The sequence below is a fragment of the Marmota marmota genome, unplaced genomic scaffold, assembly GCF_001458135.2.
Source record: "Marmota marmota marmota unplaced genomic scaffold, marMar, whole genome shotgun sequence".
Classification (NCBI taxonomy): domain Eukaryota; kingdom Metazoa; phylum Chordata; class Mammalia; order Rodentia; family Sciuridae; genus Marmota; species Marmota marmota.
The window spans coordinates 1,552,962-1,568,248 of record NW_025999853.1 but is presented as its reverse complement, the minus strand read 5'-3'; the positions used below and the strand labels follow the sequence as shown (position 1 = coordinate 1,568,248).

General features: G+C 56.1%; 1 protein-coding gene across 14 annotated transcripts in view; it reads left to right on the top strand.

Moving 5' to 3' along the window:
- Positions 1 to 13,574: 13,574 nt before the first annotated feature.
- The window catches only part of Ncf4 (neutrophil cytosolic factor 4), a 14,220-nt gene continuing 12,507 nt past the window's right edge, over positions 13,575 to 15,287 (top strand). For 6 of the 14 annotated variants that reach the window (XM_048801946.1, XM_015482746.2, XM_048801934.1 and 3 more), the window contains exon 1: positions 14,029 to 14,199. In XM_048801946.1, the coding sequence (XP_048657903.1) occupies positions 14,168 to 14,199 (32 nt within the window). In that variant the 5' untranslated portion in view covers positions 14,029 to 14,167. Of the gene's footprint in view, positions 14,200 to 15,287 lie in introns of all 14 variants that reach the window. The other 8 variants (XM_048801991.1, XM_048801981.1, XR_007347150.1 and 5 more) reach the window with 7 other exon arrangements.

Below are 15,287 nucleotides of genomic sequence, written 5' to 3'. Positions count from 1 at the left end.
ACTCATCTGTTCACCATTTATCCCCCCTGGAGACCAAACCACAGTGTTTTCCCATCCCGGGGAGATGCCTGCAGGGGTTCACGCTGGGAGTGGCTCAGTACAAACAGCGTCCTGGTGTTGGGGGGGACAATAGTGCCTCAGAGGAAAGGCAGGGGGCCCCTTAGGAGAGGAGGGTGGAGCGCTCTTGACCCCCAGCCCTCAGGACAGACGGGGCGTGGTGGCTCCCACCGGCTCACCCTCACCGCGGTGTATCGGATCCGCGGTGTCCACGCTCCCAAGTTTAATTTAGCCATCGACTTGGCTGCGAGCTGCCCTGGTAAATTTAGTTGGAGGATTAAGGAACATAGAAGACGCTGGGCTCCTTAAAAGGAGCTGGATGTCAGGCAGGACCAAAGCAGGGACATCCCGAAATTGGCCGTGAAGGGTGAAGCAGCAGTCTGGGAGCCTCCAAGGGGCCCGTTGCTGGATCTTCCGAGGGGACACAAGGGGCGGCGCAGGGGGACACAGGGCACAGCCAGTGACCAGTGGCTGAGCAACCAGGGCTGCTCCTGCTGACCAGAAGAGAGGCTCTGAAGGCCCAGGCCACCTAGAATCCAGAAATAAGCAGACTGGCAGGTGGGGCTGTGGGAAAACCTAAAACATCCCCGACAGGAAAGGCCAAGGACAAAGTCGAGAACCATCAATAGGAAAGCATTTGCCACAGACGCAGAAAGAGGACCAATGTCTTGACGAAGAGCTCAGAAGGGCCAAGAAAAAGACAAAGGGTCCCTCAAGAGAAAAAGGGGTGGGGGTCCCAGCCGTAGACAGACGGGGAGGAAAGGAAACGGAGGTGGCCAAGAAACGCCCGCAGGGGTGCTCACCCCACCTGTCGTCACCAGATTCCGTCCTTGCTCGTCAGATTGGCCGAGGTTTAAAGCACGATCAGAAGCAGCGACGGGCAGGCTGCGCGGTTTCTATCCAAATTAAAGATGCACAGCAGGTCCACTTGCAGACTCCGCCCTAGGAGCACCCTTCTGTTCCTATCAGATGAACATATAAACGTCCTTAGGAATGGGATCTTGCAGGAATGGCCCTTTCAGAATATTCTGGAAATAGTCAAAATAAACTGCAATTTAAATCTCCATCAATGGATTAGCCCTCTAAGTACTACACCACGGGTGGCCTTCCCCCATGTATGGGATTTATTTTTAAGCATGAAAAAAAGGTTTATGAGGATAATCTGAATTGCAGGGTGAGTAGCCCATTTTCCCCCCAACTAAAGGAAAAAAAAACCCTATCATACATAATATGAAAGGAAACAGAAAAACCAGCAAATTCACTGTGTACCATCCTCAGATTGATTGCCTCCAGGTGTGGCTTTGCCCCCTGCAGGGCTGCGGGTGGCTTTGGTAAGTCATTTAACCCCTGTGTATCTCAGGACCTTCACTTTTAGCGTGTGAGCAGTGATTCCTGTTTTGTGTGGTGGTGAGTGATTCCGCTTCTCTAAGTCTCTGGCTCTTCCTCTCCAAACGCAGATCTCACCAGGACACACTGTGAGGAAGAAATAAAATAAGGCCTGAAAAAATTCAACACAGCATCTAAATGACGGGTACCCAAACAACGATGCAGGCAATGACGACCATGATGACGTCCCATGCTAGCGAGGAGGATGATGACCAGGAGCCGTTGGCGCAGTGGAGAGGGGCCGGAGGGCGTCTGGGAGCCCTCCTTGGGTACCAGCGCTTGCCCTCTTGGCTCACCCAGCTCCGGTCACAAGCCATGAGCCCCACAGTAGCACCCCCACCTGAGCATATGATTAGGGAAATAGGGGTCCCCCACAAGCAAAGGGAGGACCCGCATTTGAACACCCGGCATTAATACTTCCTGGGGGGTTTCAGCCCTCCCCACAGCGTCCAGCGTGGTGCTAGGTACAGAGTCGGTGCTCACTTAATGTTAGTAACCGCAGTTATTTCTAAAAGACTCTCTCTTCACTTTACCCTGCGAGAATGCTGTGAGGCTGTGTGGCCCAGTTCCTTGACAGTCCCCCACAGTGATGGTCGTCTTCCTTACAGCTATTAAGCTCATCTGTGTGGTCCCCATGTTCCCCTTTAATGATTGCTTCCCCCCTGCAGCTGGGACCCTGCAGCCCCCCCTCGGCAGGGCAGCTGCCTCCCCGAGGCTCCCCACTAGGGGGCACTAGAGGGAGCCCGAGGCTGGGGTGGAGAAGAGCCCCGGGCTCCCTCTGCTTGGTTCCCCGGGGAGTCACCCCACTCCTCCTTCCGGCTGCCAGTGGCCTTTCATCCTGCGCTGTGCTTGGCTACCCGCCTTCAGTTTTTTCTAGTACCCCAAACCAGCCCCACTGCACACCCTTCAGATCTCAGGGGTCTGGGGCCTGGCTCGGTGAGGTTCCCTTTTAGGGCTGGGTTCTGTTAGTGATCTCCTCTCCCCTTTGTCCCCACAGCCCTGCGGGTGGCACTCCTTCCCAAGGCTACTGTCTCTACTTGCCTCGATGCCCCCTTTGCCTTTCCAGCCCTTCAGGTCCCGTCTCCTGGGCTCCCTCTGGTAATTCTCTCTGCTAAGGTAACTGGTGTGTGTGTGTTTTGTTTTATTGACTGGACTCTGATGCATAAGATCAGTTAGATTTTGGACAATAAATACCACTGGACTGACATTTTATATTTTATTACAATAAAAATGGGAAATACAAAAAAAAAAAAAAAAAGATTTGGGGCAGTAAACTTCCTTCAGACCTCAATCTTGGGGAACAAAGGGGGGTCAGGCTGCCTAACATCATTTTGCACCCCAACAGGCTGGGCCGCGGAGGACAGCAGTGAGCCTTCCCAAGGGACGTTCCCTGCTAGTGTCTCCTGGTTTTGTTTTTAGTCTTGAAGGTAAGTGCACCACATGGGCACAGAGAGGTGAAGGCCCAGCGGATGCTGGGGGCCCAGCAGCCCAGTGGGCAATGAGAGGACCCGTCCTGCAGCCTGGACCGGATGCCTTTCAACCCCACCTCTGTGGCCTCTGGGACTGGCAAGGGACACTGCTGGCCCTTTAACGCCCTAGTCCAACCAGGACTACCAACCCTTCCTGAGTTTTTTCTTGGAAAAGCAGAATCAGACTGAATCTGCCAGAAGTCTTTACTGAGCTCTGAGGAAACCTGCTGTGGGCTGCTCCTGGGGCTTCTCTCTTGGGCTGCTTTGCTGAGACCCGTGGCACTTACCTGTCCCTTTCCGACCCTTCAGTAATAAGGATGCTAACGGCCTCAAGCTAATCCATGCAGTTATTCCCTTCACCACCCCACGAGATGGGCACTCTTCTTGGCCCTATTTTGCAGATGACAAACTGAGCCACGGAGAGGCTGAGCAACTTGCCACGTCTCCCAGCTGAAGGGCAGCCTGCGACTTGTGTCTGGGTAGCTGGCACAAGTGGTCACCAGCTTCTGAACCCCATGTGGCTGCACAGAACCAGCCATGGAGGCCTGCCATGCCTCCTTCCCCATCTAGCCTTCCCGTCCGACGCCTCCTCAGACCCTGTCACCTGTGTCCTCAGCTGGACACGGGTTTCTCGCTCTGCCTTCCCCTCCGCTTCCCTGGGTCTCAGCATCACACAGACCTGGTCCTGCTCAGACCCCCCCAGCCCCTCTGGACATAGGTCAGGCTCCCAGGCATGACACAGCAGGCCCTCCTTGGCCTTCCACCTGGCTCCCCTCTCTCTCCTCTCCTGCTCCACTTACAGACAAGTCACCTCTCAGGTCCTGGAGCTGGACCTCCCCTGTGTCCTCCTGGCACACGCTGGGCCCTGGTTGGCGTGCACCCGCGGCACCTGCAGGGAAGTGGACACTCTAGGGCCAGGAGCAGTCCTGTCGGCTGAGATGGTCATTCTTCCTAGGGGTCATATTCAGAATCTTTAACCACCACTGTCTGGTCGGAGAGTGGCTCCCGGGGCCCCCTGATGTGCTCAACATCGGCCTTCTCGTTGCTGGACGGGGAGGAGGTTTGGGGGCCCTGGAGCAGGGTGTGGGCGGCACAGTCATGGAGAGGCGGCTGGTGATCTGAACCAACTGGTACAGAGACACTTCACTATTTTGACAATCGGCACAGCTCTGCCTTTGTCCCCAGAAAGCTCTTTCTTATCCCTGACCCTGGTCCTCCCGGCCCAGCTCTCCCTGGCCTCCCCCGTGACTCTGCACCCCTCTCCACTCCAGCCCACTACTCCTTGGAGACTTTTATTTTGAAGCTGGCTTCAGGTTCAGAAGCTGGTGGCCGCTTTCCCCAGGGTTTGTCCTCAGGGCTTGGAAAGCATCCTCACCACGTGGCACTGTGGACACCCATCTGGCCTGTGCCTTTGCCTAAAGATGGCTCCCCCCAGGGACCCTCACCCTCAGAACGGGGACATGGAGCACAGAGCCCACCTCCTCATCTTTCCCAGCAAAGACTAAACAAACGGTGGCAGGCAGGTTGGGGCAGCTTCAACTGGGACAACTGTTCAGTCACCTCATTAGGAACCCCTGGTGAGTCCTAGTAGTCCCAGCTACTCGGAGTCCGAGGCAGGAGGATTGCTTGAGCCCAGGAGGCTGGGTAGGGGCAGAGGCCACCTCTCCCGGCCTCTGGGTCCTCGTCTGTCAGGCAGGGTGACCTCTCCTCGTGTAGCTTTGAGCTCCTCCTGGTGCCCTGACTCTGATCATGTGACACAGCCTGAAATGTGTGCAAGGGGACTGGGGGGCCAGCCTCTGACGGAGGGGAATGGCGGGATGGGCTGGGTGAGCGGTCACTCTGGCAGTTCTGCCACACAGCTGACGCACCTGGCCAGCCCCTGGGACCTGCCTGGGTCTTCTCCGTCAGGTGAGGCTCTGCAGTCCCCAGCCACGGGGTGTCCCCAAAGCAGCAGGTGCTCTGGATAGAGAAGAACGGAATTCCAAGTCCCACCCCTGGGACCTCGGGCACCTCCCTCTCTCTGAGCTGTGATTTCCACATCCGTGAAACGAGGGGAACGAAGTAAAGAAAGGAAAAGAAGAACACAGTAAATTTTAAAAGTGGAATGCTAGCCGCGTTGCATTCCTGGGGAGACGGCAGCAGAGGAGGTCAGGGAGCCCCCCCAGTTCTTGGTGGTTCTTGTTAGAAAGGGGAAGCTCCCTGGCCAGGTCTGGGTGGGAGGTGTCCAGACACCAGGGGGAGGAGGTGCCCTCTGCCTTCCCTCCAGGGACCAGGGGGCCTTTGCATATAGAAAGTGCCATCCTACAAGGACCAAGAGAGTGACAGTGGCGTCGCGGGTGAGAGAGAGCCGCGCTCTCGTGGGATGCCGGGCTGGCTTGGAGGAAAGGCAACGGATTTAGAAGGGCAGAGAAAACTGCAGGGCAGAGTGGAGGGTGAGTGACAAGAAACAGTGAGCCCCGGGGCCCAAGAAAGTCCTGACTCCGGGGAGCCGAGGGGGCGGTGGGAGCGAGTTGAGATCCAGCAGCTGAGGGCTCAGCCTGCGGGAGGAGGATCCCGAGAGATGCTCTGGAAACCAACACGGAGGAGAGCAAGGAAGAGACGGGGCCGAAAACAGGGTGTTGACTGACGATGATTGATGCAGACTGATCTGCACCCTGAATGCTCAGAACATCCCCCCCGGCCCCAGCCTAACCCAGCTCCTTCCTATGCTTCCAAGCACAGAGTATCAGCTGCCAGAGAAATTACTGGAAATTTTACTAAAGAAAATGACTTAAGCTGCTATCATTTCTAGGGTTCCCAACAACATGCTTTCACCCTGTCAAACACCCAAAGGGCACCTGTCAACCCACAAGCCCTCACCCACACACAGAGCTTCTTCTCAGCCTTAGTAACTTCTTTGTCTTAAATACTTACATACATCCAAAGGGTGCTGGATATATGGAGAAAGGCCCCCTCCCGCCCCAGCATGAAACAGTCACCAAATTTAAAAGACAGAAAAAGAAACCAGAAGAGATACTGCTCCTCTAAATTGGACTAAAAAGTGAGTCACTTGGGTCAGAATGACTCTTGTCAAGGCACGGATGCATGAGTAAAAGTAAATTTCTTATTGTTATGGTTATTTGTTACACAGCAAAAGCTGACTGATGCAATCCATAAAACAAGAGCAAGATGCAGTGACAGCTGAATAAGTGGTGAATAAGAGTGAGATCTTGGAAATTTAATATGATGTAGACAAAAGAATTTAGTGGTAGATTTGGAAAATAAGTTGTTGAAATGTCTTCAAGGGTGTGACAGGAAGAACAGATGGAAACTATGTTGGGGAAAACAACAAAACAATTCAGGAGGTACCAACATCTGATTTAGAGGAATTAAAAGAAAGAAAAAGAAAAAAGACAACACAGAAAATCAAAGGGAAATTTTCAGAAAACGAATTTGAGAAAATTTCCCCAAATTGAAGCTTTGTCTCCAGTTGAGCAGGTCGACCATGACAGCAGTAAAACTAATGAGAAATAATCCACACAACACACATAATGTAACTCCAGAAGACCAGAGAGAAAGAGACGTTCCCAAAAACATCCGAAGAGGAAAAAGCAAGTTGAATCCAATGAAGCAAATATAGGAAAGGCATTTGTATTTCTGTTTCCCGAACATCCACACAGGATGCAAAAAACAAACAGAATAAAAACAATGAAAACTGCTTTCAACAATCTGAGGTACTTGGCTGAACTCCATCACAGGTGAGGATTATGTAAGAGACAGTTCCAGATACGGGGAACTCAGCATCCACCTACAGAGCATCCACGTGTAGGAAGGTGTCGCAGGATGTGCCCCAGCAAGATGGAGCAGTAAAACAGAGAGAGGGACAGGGCGACTGGGAGGTGGAGGATCCGACTCAGGAGACTGGGAGCAGAGGAGAAGAGACCCAGGAGGTAGTGCATAGACCACGGCCGGTTGGGACCTGGGTTGGCAGAGGCTGCGTGGGGGGAGTCAGGAGGGACACCACTCAGGGGACGGAGTCTCCCAGTGGACACACTTCCTGGCCAGGGACCCCGGGGGCCAGTGAGGAGCGACTTTCTGTGGGGAGTGTGGGGAGCACCCCAGCCCTGCTCATCCCTACGTCTTCCACCGTTCATATCTGAGGGGACAGGGACAGTGCCACACCCCACATGGACAGTGCAAGGCCCTGGGAGGCCAGGGGTGTGGGTGGGTACACAGCTGCAGAGGAGCATGGGAGGTCAGCCCTCCTCCTCCTCGGACCAGAAGGGGGCTCCAGGGAAAGTGTAGCTGCTGCTGAAGTAGATGGGGAAGGGGGATGGGAAGGGGTGGCCCCTCCTCCACCACACGGCTCCTTAGGGTCTGAGCACCAATGTCACCACGAGGTGGTGCTCACTCTAGGATTGGCATGAGGCATGACTGCCGCAGTCTGGCTGGGCACAAATCAGGAGCCACTGAAGCAGGAACAAGCTTTATTTCTGAACTCCACCAGCACACTCCACACACGCTCCCCGGGAACTCTCTCGAACGCCACGCGGCTCCTCCAGGAACCACCAACCGGAACTCCCTCCTCTGGCACTTCCCCAACCAATGCGAACTCTTCAGGAATCCCCGCGAGAGCTCAACTGGAACTCAACCGGAACTCCGCGAGAACTCACGAGTCATCATCTTCATGGCTCGCTGGCGTCACCTCTCAACCACGACTTCTGGCAAAAATGCCATGCGTCATCCCGACTCGGCTGTGGCCCTCAACACATGACACCAGGATCTTTGTTCTTGTCCCTGGGGTTCTACCCTCTGCCCCAGAACAATCCTAGCCACCTTGTCTTAAGCACCTACTGTGTGCTAGGCAGATGCCCAGTGGTTGACCCTGAGACACCTTTCTGGTGGGGTCTGTATGCAGAGTCTTTAAGGACAGATGGGCCCAGCAGCCACCAGGGGTGGGGTGAGTCGCCGGTGGGCAAAGGCCCGGGCGGCACCACCAAGCGCGTGGGTGGGGGGCTGCAAGTTGGCAGGAGCTTGGTGGGGGAGGGCCTTGCAGACCCTTCTTTGAGGAGGTAGTTCAACAACCAGCCCAGAGATTCTGACTGGTTCAGATTCCAGCCTCTACAGACCTGGAGCCACGTCCTTGGGTCCATGAGGAATCTCGGAGCCTCTGTCTCCTGACACGTTGGCTGGCTGGGATGCAAAATGGCACCACCACTTTGGAGAATAGTTTTCTTGCTAATTGAACACGCATGTGCTATGAGACCAGCATCCCGCATGCCCACGGAGCAGCAGGCTTGAACATTTGCAGCAGCTTTGTCTTAACCCCCAGCGGGAAACAACCACAATGCCCATGAGCATGAACATGAATAGATAAGGTTGTGGGATGGCCGTGCAATAATACAACTTGGTAATAAAGAGAATAAATTAGGGATGTACCTCAACATTGAAGAGTTTCAGTGGCGTTATACTATGTGAAAAAGAAGGCACAGAAGTCATGTACTCGGTGAGTTTATTCACATGGGATTTCAGAAATGGTGAAGCAGAGCGCTAGAGAGCAGGTCAGTGGCGGCTGGGGCCTGGGGTAGAAGGAGAAGATTAGCTGCAAAGGGACGAGATGAATTTTTCTGAGAAAATGAAAATGTCCTATGTCGTGATCCAGTGGCCCGTACACCACGGTCAACCCTGGGAACTGTGCATTTTGAGTTATTGTTTTATTATTATATTATTTTATAAATTATACCTTGATAGGTGGTGTTTAAACGTGGTTAGAATGCAGTCGGAGGGGCAGTGCCTTCACTTGCTTCCAGAACCACCTTCCCGTGAGCCCCTCTGCAAGCAGCAGACCAAGGGTCTTGTAAAAACCTAAAGCCAATGACATCGTTCCTATTGAACACTCCAGTGGTCTCTCTTTTCTTTTTGAATGAAATCCAGAGAAGCCACTGTGGCCTCCAAGTGCATTTGGCCTGCTCACCCCCAACACTTACAGGGCCCAGAGAAATAGCACAAAGAGAAGCCCCCTCGTGCTGTGACTCTAATTATTTATACGTGTGGTTACAACGTATAATCTGGCATAATCAGGCCAATCAGCTGCTAGAAAGCAAGTCCTAGCCTCCAACCCTGACAAATATCCCTGCAGGTTAACCGGAAGGTCAAGTTCAAGTGAAGATCCTTGCAATCCTTGGAGCTCTGTGCCAGCAGATGATGGCACTGGGCACCAGACCCTAGGCCCCAGCCTTCCCCCTGCCTTCTCATCCTGCTTCATCTCAGACTGAACCTACCTGCTAGGGCCCTGTGCAGATGTGAACTGGGAGCCCCCAGGGCTTGCATTGGAGATAAAATCTGGGAAACCGAGTGCTAAACATGTGTCTCTTAGTTTCCCCCTCTGTTGTACTTGGCTTCGTGTGTATGTATGCACATGTGTAATTGCATATGAGTGCACATGAATGTGTGTGAATGTGTGCAAGCAAATATATACATCCATGTGTATGTGCCTGTGTTGTACATGTGTGTTCCTTTGTGCACCTCGATAGTGGTATGAGCTGCTTGAGGGCCCCAGTGTGCTGGGTTTATCTCTATGTTCTTTTTACTGGCTGCAGAAGGGTGCTGATCTAACGCTTGTGTAATGAGTGAATGAATGAGGGCCAGTTTAGCCCACTAGAGGTCTAAATCTTACTGGGCTACTCAATGAGTAAGTGTCTTTGGTTTAGTCTCTGGATACCACAGAGCTTCGATTTCCTCAGATCCAGAACAAAGATAAGAATACTACCCATTTTATGGGCCTTGGTGTGAGGAGTAAATAACAAAGTCAGCATGCACCAAACTGGACTGTGGGCCAGGTGCTGTTTCAAGGGCTTTGCAAGCATAACGCCTCCATGAAACTTTATGGTGTCCAGGGTGACACAGGAAACTCTCAGGGCATCTTGGCTGTTATCATATTTATGATCAATAGAGAGGAAAGTCCGGATCCTTAGCTCCGGGCATTTCCTGCTCTCAGACTCTTGACTGATGGTTCCTTGTAGCGCACTTACGACATTCATCCTCTAGGTGGCGCTGAAGAGTAGTAGCCCTGCTGTTGAGTCGCGGCGCCCCCTGGTGGTCTCTCTCCGTCATATTTTGATGGCTGCTGAGCCGGTTCCCTAACTGCAGCTTACGTCAGGACGCTGGTGCAGGGTGAGAGGGGATGATGGGTGAGGAATGAAAATCAAATGTGATAGGTTGTATGATAGAGAGGGGCAAGGTGTGCAGGGGCGATAGAGAGGGGAGGGGCCGGCTCATAGCAAGGAAATTAGCATAATGTCTACAATCACTGTCCCCCTACTGTGTCCCTGACATTGTAGTGAGTACTCGGCGTTAGTTGCCTTAACACACTGCGAGTCGGTTTATATCACAAGGTGCATTCAGAGCCTGGCCCGTTAGTGGGTGTCCTGCACACAGTAGGTGCTTAACAGATGCTGAGCACACGTGGTGAACACGCTGATCCTAGGAGGCAGGTATTATCTCCATTTAGAGAAATGAGCAGGAAGACTCACGGTCCGAGGGGATCCCAGGGGTCCCTGCGCGTGAGCCCCAGACACGTGCTGCCTCAGGAGAGGGCGGGCGGCCTGCCTTCAGGGAGCATGCTGCGTGGCTGGGCTCCTCCGCCCTCCCCCTCTGCAGCCACAGCCAGCAAAGGTTATTCACGGCTCAGGGAAGAGGCCATGAAGCTCCCCTCATAAATTATGCAGAGGACACATGTGGGTCAGGATCGGGGACTCGGAGCGTGAGGGATCCCTAGGAATCTGGCTTCAGTGTCATCAGGGATTTTCCTCTGTTCCCAGGAGAGCAGCTGACACGGCCAGTGGCATCTGCTAGTCCCCGAGATGAGCTCCGGGCCTCCCTGCTTCTGCTGCAGGGGCTCTGGGCCCTGACCGCTGGCCGCCGGGGCAGCTTTCCCAGCCTCCCTAATTCCGGCTCCCTCTTCTCTTGTGTGCCCCGGAGCCTGCGGGAGGAAGGTCCAGGAGGGCTGTGTCACCTGCAGTCCCCACATCTGCTCCCCTCTCAGGCTCTGGGGCCCCAGCTGGGGTCTGAGCACGTTCAACCTTTCCCTGGAGAGGCAGTCACAAATGGACACCGGGCTGCGACTTGACTGTCACCTGCCTCTGACGACCCTGGTGGCTTTCCCCGCCCTCCTCTGATGGTTTGGGGTGTGCTCTGGCAGAGACCTGGCAGGAAGGCGGGCACCTGGGGGGTTTCTTCTGTGGCCTTTGAATGAATGATTCCAACCACCGAACGGCTTGCTGGTTTGTTTTCGGGCTGTGGGGAGTGGCGGTGACCCAAAGTCAGAACTCCATCTGGGACAGGTCACATCAGGCATCCCTTGTACCCACCCAGATGGGCTTGTGCAATGTGCAAAGTCTGGCTCCTGTTGGGGTCACTCTCTCCCTGCAGGAGACCCAGGGTGGAGACAGACGGTGGAGGAGACCAGGGAGCCCCTGGCAGCAGGATGGCGGCCGGCTGCTGACACCGTGTCTGGCCTCAAATTACACTGCATCAGAGCTCGGGCGTAAAATTAGCAGCAGAGCTCGGTGTGAGCGGAGCCAGAGAAACAGCCGTATTCAGCAGAACCTCGGACAGGGCCAGAGGAAGAGGGAGAGGAGGGAGGAGGCGCAGGGCTGGCCCGTCATGGGCTCGGGCTCTTTCCTGGACACCTATGTCCCCGGCTGCACAGGAGGCCTCCCGGTGGCTGAGTCAGTCCCACAGGAGGGTTTTGGGGGTGCTGGGGCCGGAGTACGAGGAGGCAGGACCTGGGGCAGTCTGGGAATGGGAGCGCGAGGGCTTGTCCTCCTGGAAACACACGCAGGTAGACGCTTCCCAGTGTCCAGGCGCAGGCCACACACTCCTCTCACTCATTCTTCCCGAGCACCAGTACGTGGGTCTGATTGCACATGAATAAAGAAAGATTCAAAGAAGGCACATGGACTGGCCCAGGACATGTCACACATGCATGGGTGGCCACCATCGCCGTGTGCCCACTGAGGCGCCCACATCCAAAGATGCTCTGTTCTGACGTCACTGCCACACACACCAGGTGACCTTTTATGGACACACACAGCCCTTGCCACCCACACCTGTGCGTTTATACACAAATGTGTTTTCGGCCGTCCATGGGACACACACGCCACGTACTCGGTCACAGGCCAGGGCTGGGTCCCACTTTCTTCTGAAGCGGTCTTGTCATTTCCTGTCCTTCTTGACCAACTCTTGGCCAACACCGTCTTGCTCAGTCCTGGCCAGGTGCTTCCACCTCTCGGTCCGTGCGCAGCCTCTTCTGCGACTGCGGTTCTGTTTTGTTCTGCGCTGGGAGCCTGCGACGGTGCCTGGCTGGGATTCCTCCCTGGCAACACTCCTAGTTCCTGTGGCTGAATCCTCCCGTCTGTTGAGCCTGAGGGCGCCTTCCTCGGGTCAGCATTCTTACGTGATGGGCAGCATGGTCTGTGAGCTCAGGGGACAGTCCCTGCAGACTTGGTGACTCCCTGAAACTGGTGGGGTTTTTTTATGGTGCTGGGGATTGAACCAGGGCTTTGGGCCTGCGAGGCCAGCCCTCTACCCACTGAGCTGTGTCCCCAGCCCTGAAACTGTTTTTATGCCACATTTTGGCTGAGAATTTCTGCACCCCGTGGGGAGCTTGTGCCTGGACCTCACTCTAGTGGAGGCTTCAGACTTGCGACAGGGACCTGGTGGCCTTGTTCCTCCCATGACCTGGGAGAGTACCTCCACTTCCCCGGCACCGCAGGTTGACAGCCGAGGAATTCTGATCCCATGATTGGTTCTGACTTGACCTGTAGCCTGGACCTGGCCCAGGTCAGGCATTAAAACCTCAGCCCTGTAACACAAATCCACTCTCACGGGCTGGGGCCCACCAGCCCCGCTCACTGCCTCCTCTCTTAGAACCTGCAAATTGTACTCCTTGGTTTTGAGCTGGGATGTGTACGTCTAAAGTACCCAAACCTCGTCACCCAGCCATGAAGGACGGCTGGTCTCAGAGGAGCCCAGGGCTCTGGCTTGGCTGGAGCGGGGGAGGTGGTCCTCCCTGGGACAGTGCTGTGCAGCTCCTCTCCCAAGACTCTGGCCCCACCCTGGGCTCCCTGCAAGACTGAACAGCCACGTGTGTGGGGGCTGTGGAGGCTCCGTGTTCACCTGCCTGTGCTGGCCGGGCACCTGCGGGCACCCGCGCTGAGCTGGCCAGGAAGGCTCTCTTCCCACCCCCGTGCACACAGACATGGAGTCCTAGAGTCTCAAGTGATCTGCGGCAGGAGCGCAGGGACCCGGAAGAGCCGACACAGAGGGGCCTCACTGGGGGTGACGGGTCAGGGGAGGCCTCAGGAAAAGGGTGACCTCCCAGCTGAGACTCAAGGAGGCAGGAGGAGAGCTTCCCAGCAGAGGTGACAGTGACACAGGACCCTGGGGAGCAGAGCTCCTGAGCACTCCAAAGAGGGGAGGCTGAGGGAGGAGGCTGGGGGATTCTGAGGCCAGTAGGGTGGAGGTGTGGACTTTCTCCTGAGCACAGGGTAGAGCAGTTGAAGAGGCTGAGCAGGGAGGGCACCTTCAGGCTTGTGATGTGAAGTTCCTGTGACTGGCAGCTCTGCCCAGGGGATTGGCTGGGCACGGGATCTCGGGCTGAGGGAAGGACAGGGCCAGGATAAGGGGAAGGAGGGGCCTAAACCACCCTTCCCGCCCCATATGGCTGAGGCCTGCAGAGGAGCCAGGGAGGCTTCCTGGAGGAGGCGGCATTTGCGCACAGCCTAAGGATTGACTGGCAAGGCAGAAACCCGCCTTCCGGGCCTGGGGACACCTGGGACAGAGGCCTGGCAGTGAGGGAGTGAGGTTAGATTTGAGGGACACGAGGGTGACAAGTGATGGCAAGGTCACAGGCCCCTGGGGCTAGACCGGCAGGGGCACGGCGTCTCTGATAGAGCCGGGCTTTCTGATGCCCAGCCGAGGCCTGGCTCCAGCGACCAGCACCAAGGAAGTCAGTGGCCTCCTCCTGTGGGCCTGGCGCTGGGGAGGGGACTTCCCCAATTGCTGTGCAGCTGGGAGTGGGGAACAGGAAGTGAGGCCAGAGGAGGAGCCGCCACCAGGGTCCAGGGCAGCGGGGTGGGGCCTCCCCGGAGGCGGCTCCTGGGGACTCCCAGGACAGCGGGTCAGCAGCAGAGGTGGGGAGCTGGAGGGAGGAGGGCACTCAGCCTGGACCAGCCCGAGGGACCGTCTCCACCTGTCCCCAAGCACCCACCGCCATGGCCCTGGCCCAGCAGCTGCGGGCAGAGAGGTGAGTGGGGGTGTCCCCTCCGGCCTCCTCTGTGAGAGGCCAGGTTGAGTCAGACCTGCAGCCCAGGAACCTGCACCGTGTCGTGTGACCACCGACCTCAGACAGGGACGGGACACTGAGGCGCAGGAGGGGAACCTGTCACCAGGGTTCACAGGCCAGGGGGGCGGCAGTCTGGGGCACTGGTGTCGCGGCTTCTAGTCTGGGGCTCTTCCCTCTGCCTGGTGGCCAGCGAGGGCTTTCCCATCGTCTGCTCAAATGGAGTCCTAGCCCCGTCCTGCCTCCCAATTCAGGGCTCAGCTCCAAAGCCGCCTCCTCCAGGCAGCCGTCTGGAGCTGCCCCTGCCTTCTCTGGCCCTGTTTCTGCCTAGTGCTCACACTGGTGGCATGTCACTTATTGTTGTCATCGCTGGCTCCCGTTGGAAGCCAATTTCGCGACTGTTTATTTATTTATTTATTCTGGTCTGTTTGGGCCACTCCTGGACCCTAGGATGGGGGCGACCCGGGCACTAAGTGCTCAGTGCCAGCTGCTGAGGGATTAGTGAATGCAAGTTTGAGCTGGAAACGTCCTCGAGTCTCTGGTCTAAAGCTGAGGTTGTACCCATGGGCACACTGAGGCCTCAGGGGACGGGGACTCGCTCAGGGTTGCAGGGAGCCGAGTGGCAAGGCTGGGACTTGGGACGCAGGCGTCCCAGGCCCCGGAGTCCACGCTCGGCCAGCACCTGCTGAAGGCTTCCTCAGCAGCCTGAGCTTCCAGCTGTGGGGTCCCCGGGCATGGGACAGCAGGTGACATCGGGGAGCAGGTGCCCGTGTGAACCCCCAAGGATTCCCAGAGAAAGGCCAGACTGGGGCCTGGTGGGGAGGGGGCCGTGGTGGAGCCTGGGGCTGGGGGGGAAGCTGGGGTAGAACTTCCAAAGGTCAAGGTCTCAGAGGGGGCTTGTCCAGGTGTAGGGGACAGGGAGGGCCTCAGGAGGAGCTGCTGGGGATGGGGCCATCACAGAGGCCTTCCGTGGTCACTGAGGGTGGTGCTGGGGCCTGGTGACACCGGCCATCTGCCCAGCCCCGGCCCCTCTTCCTGACAATCTGGGGGGG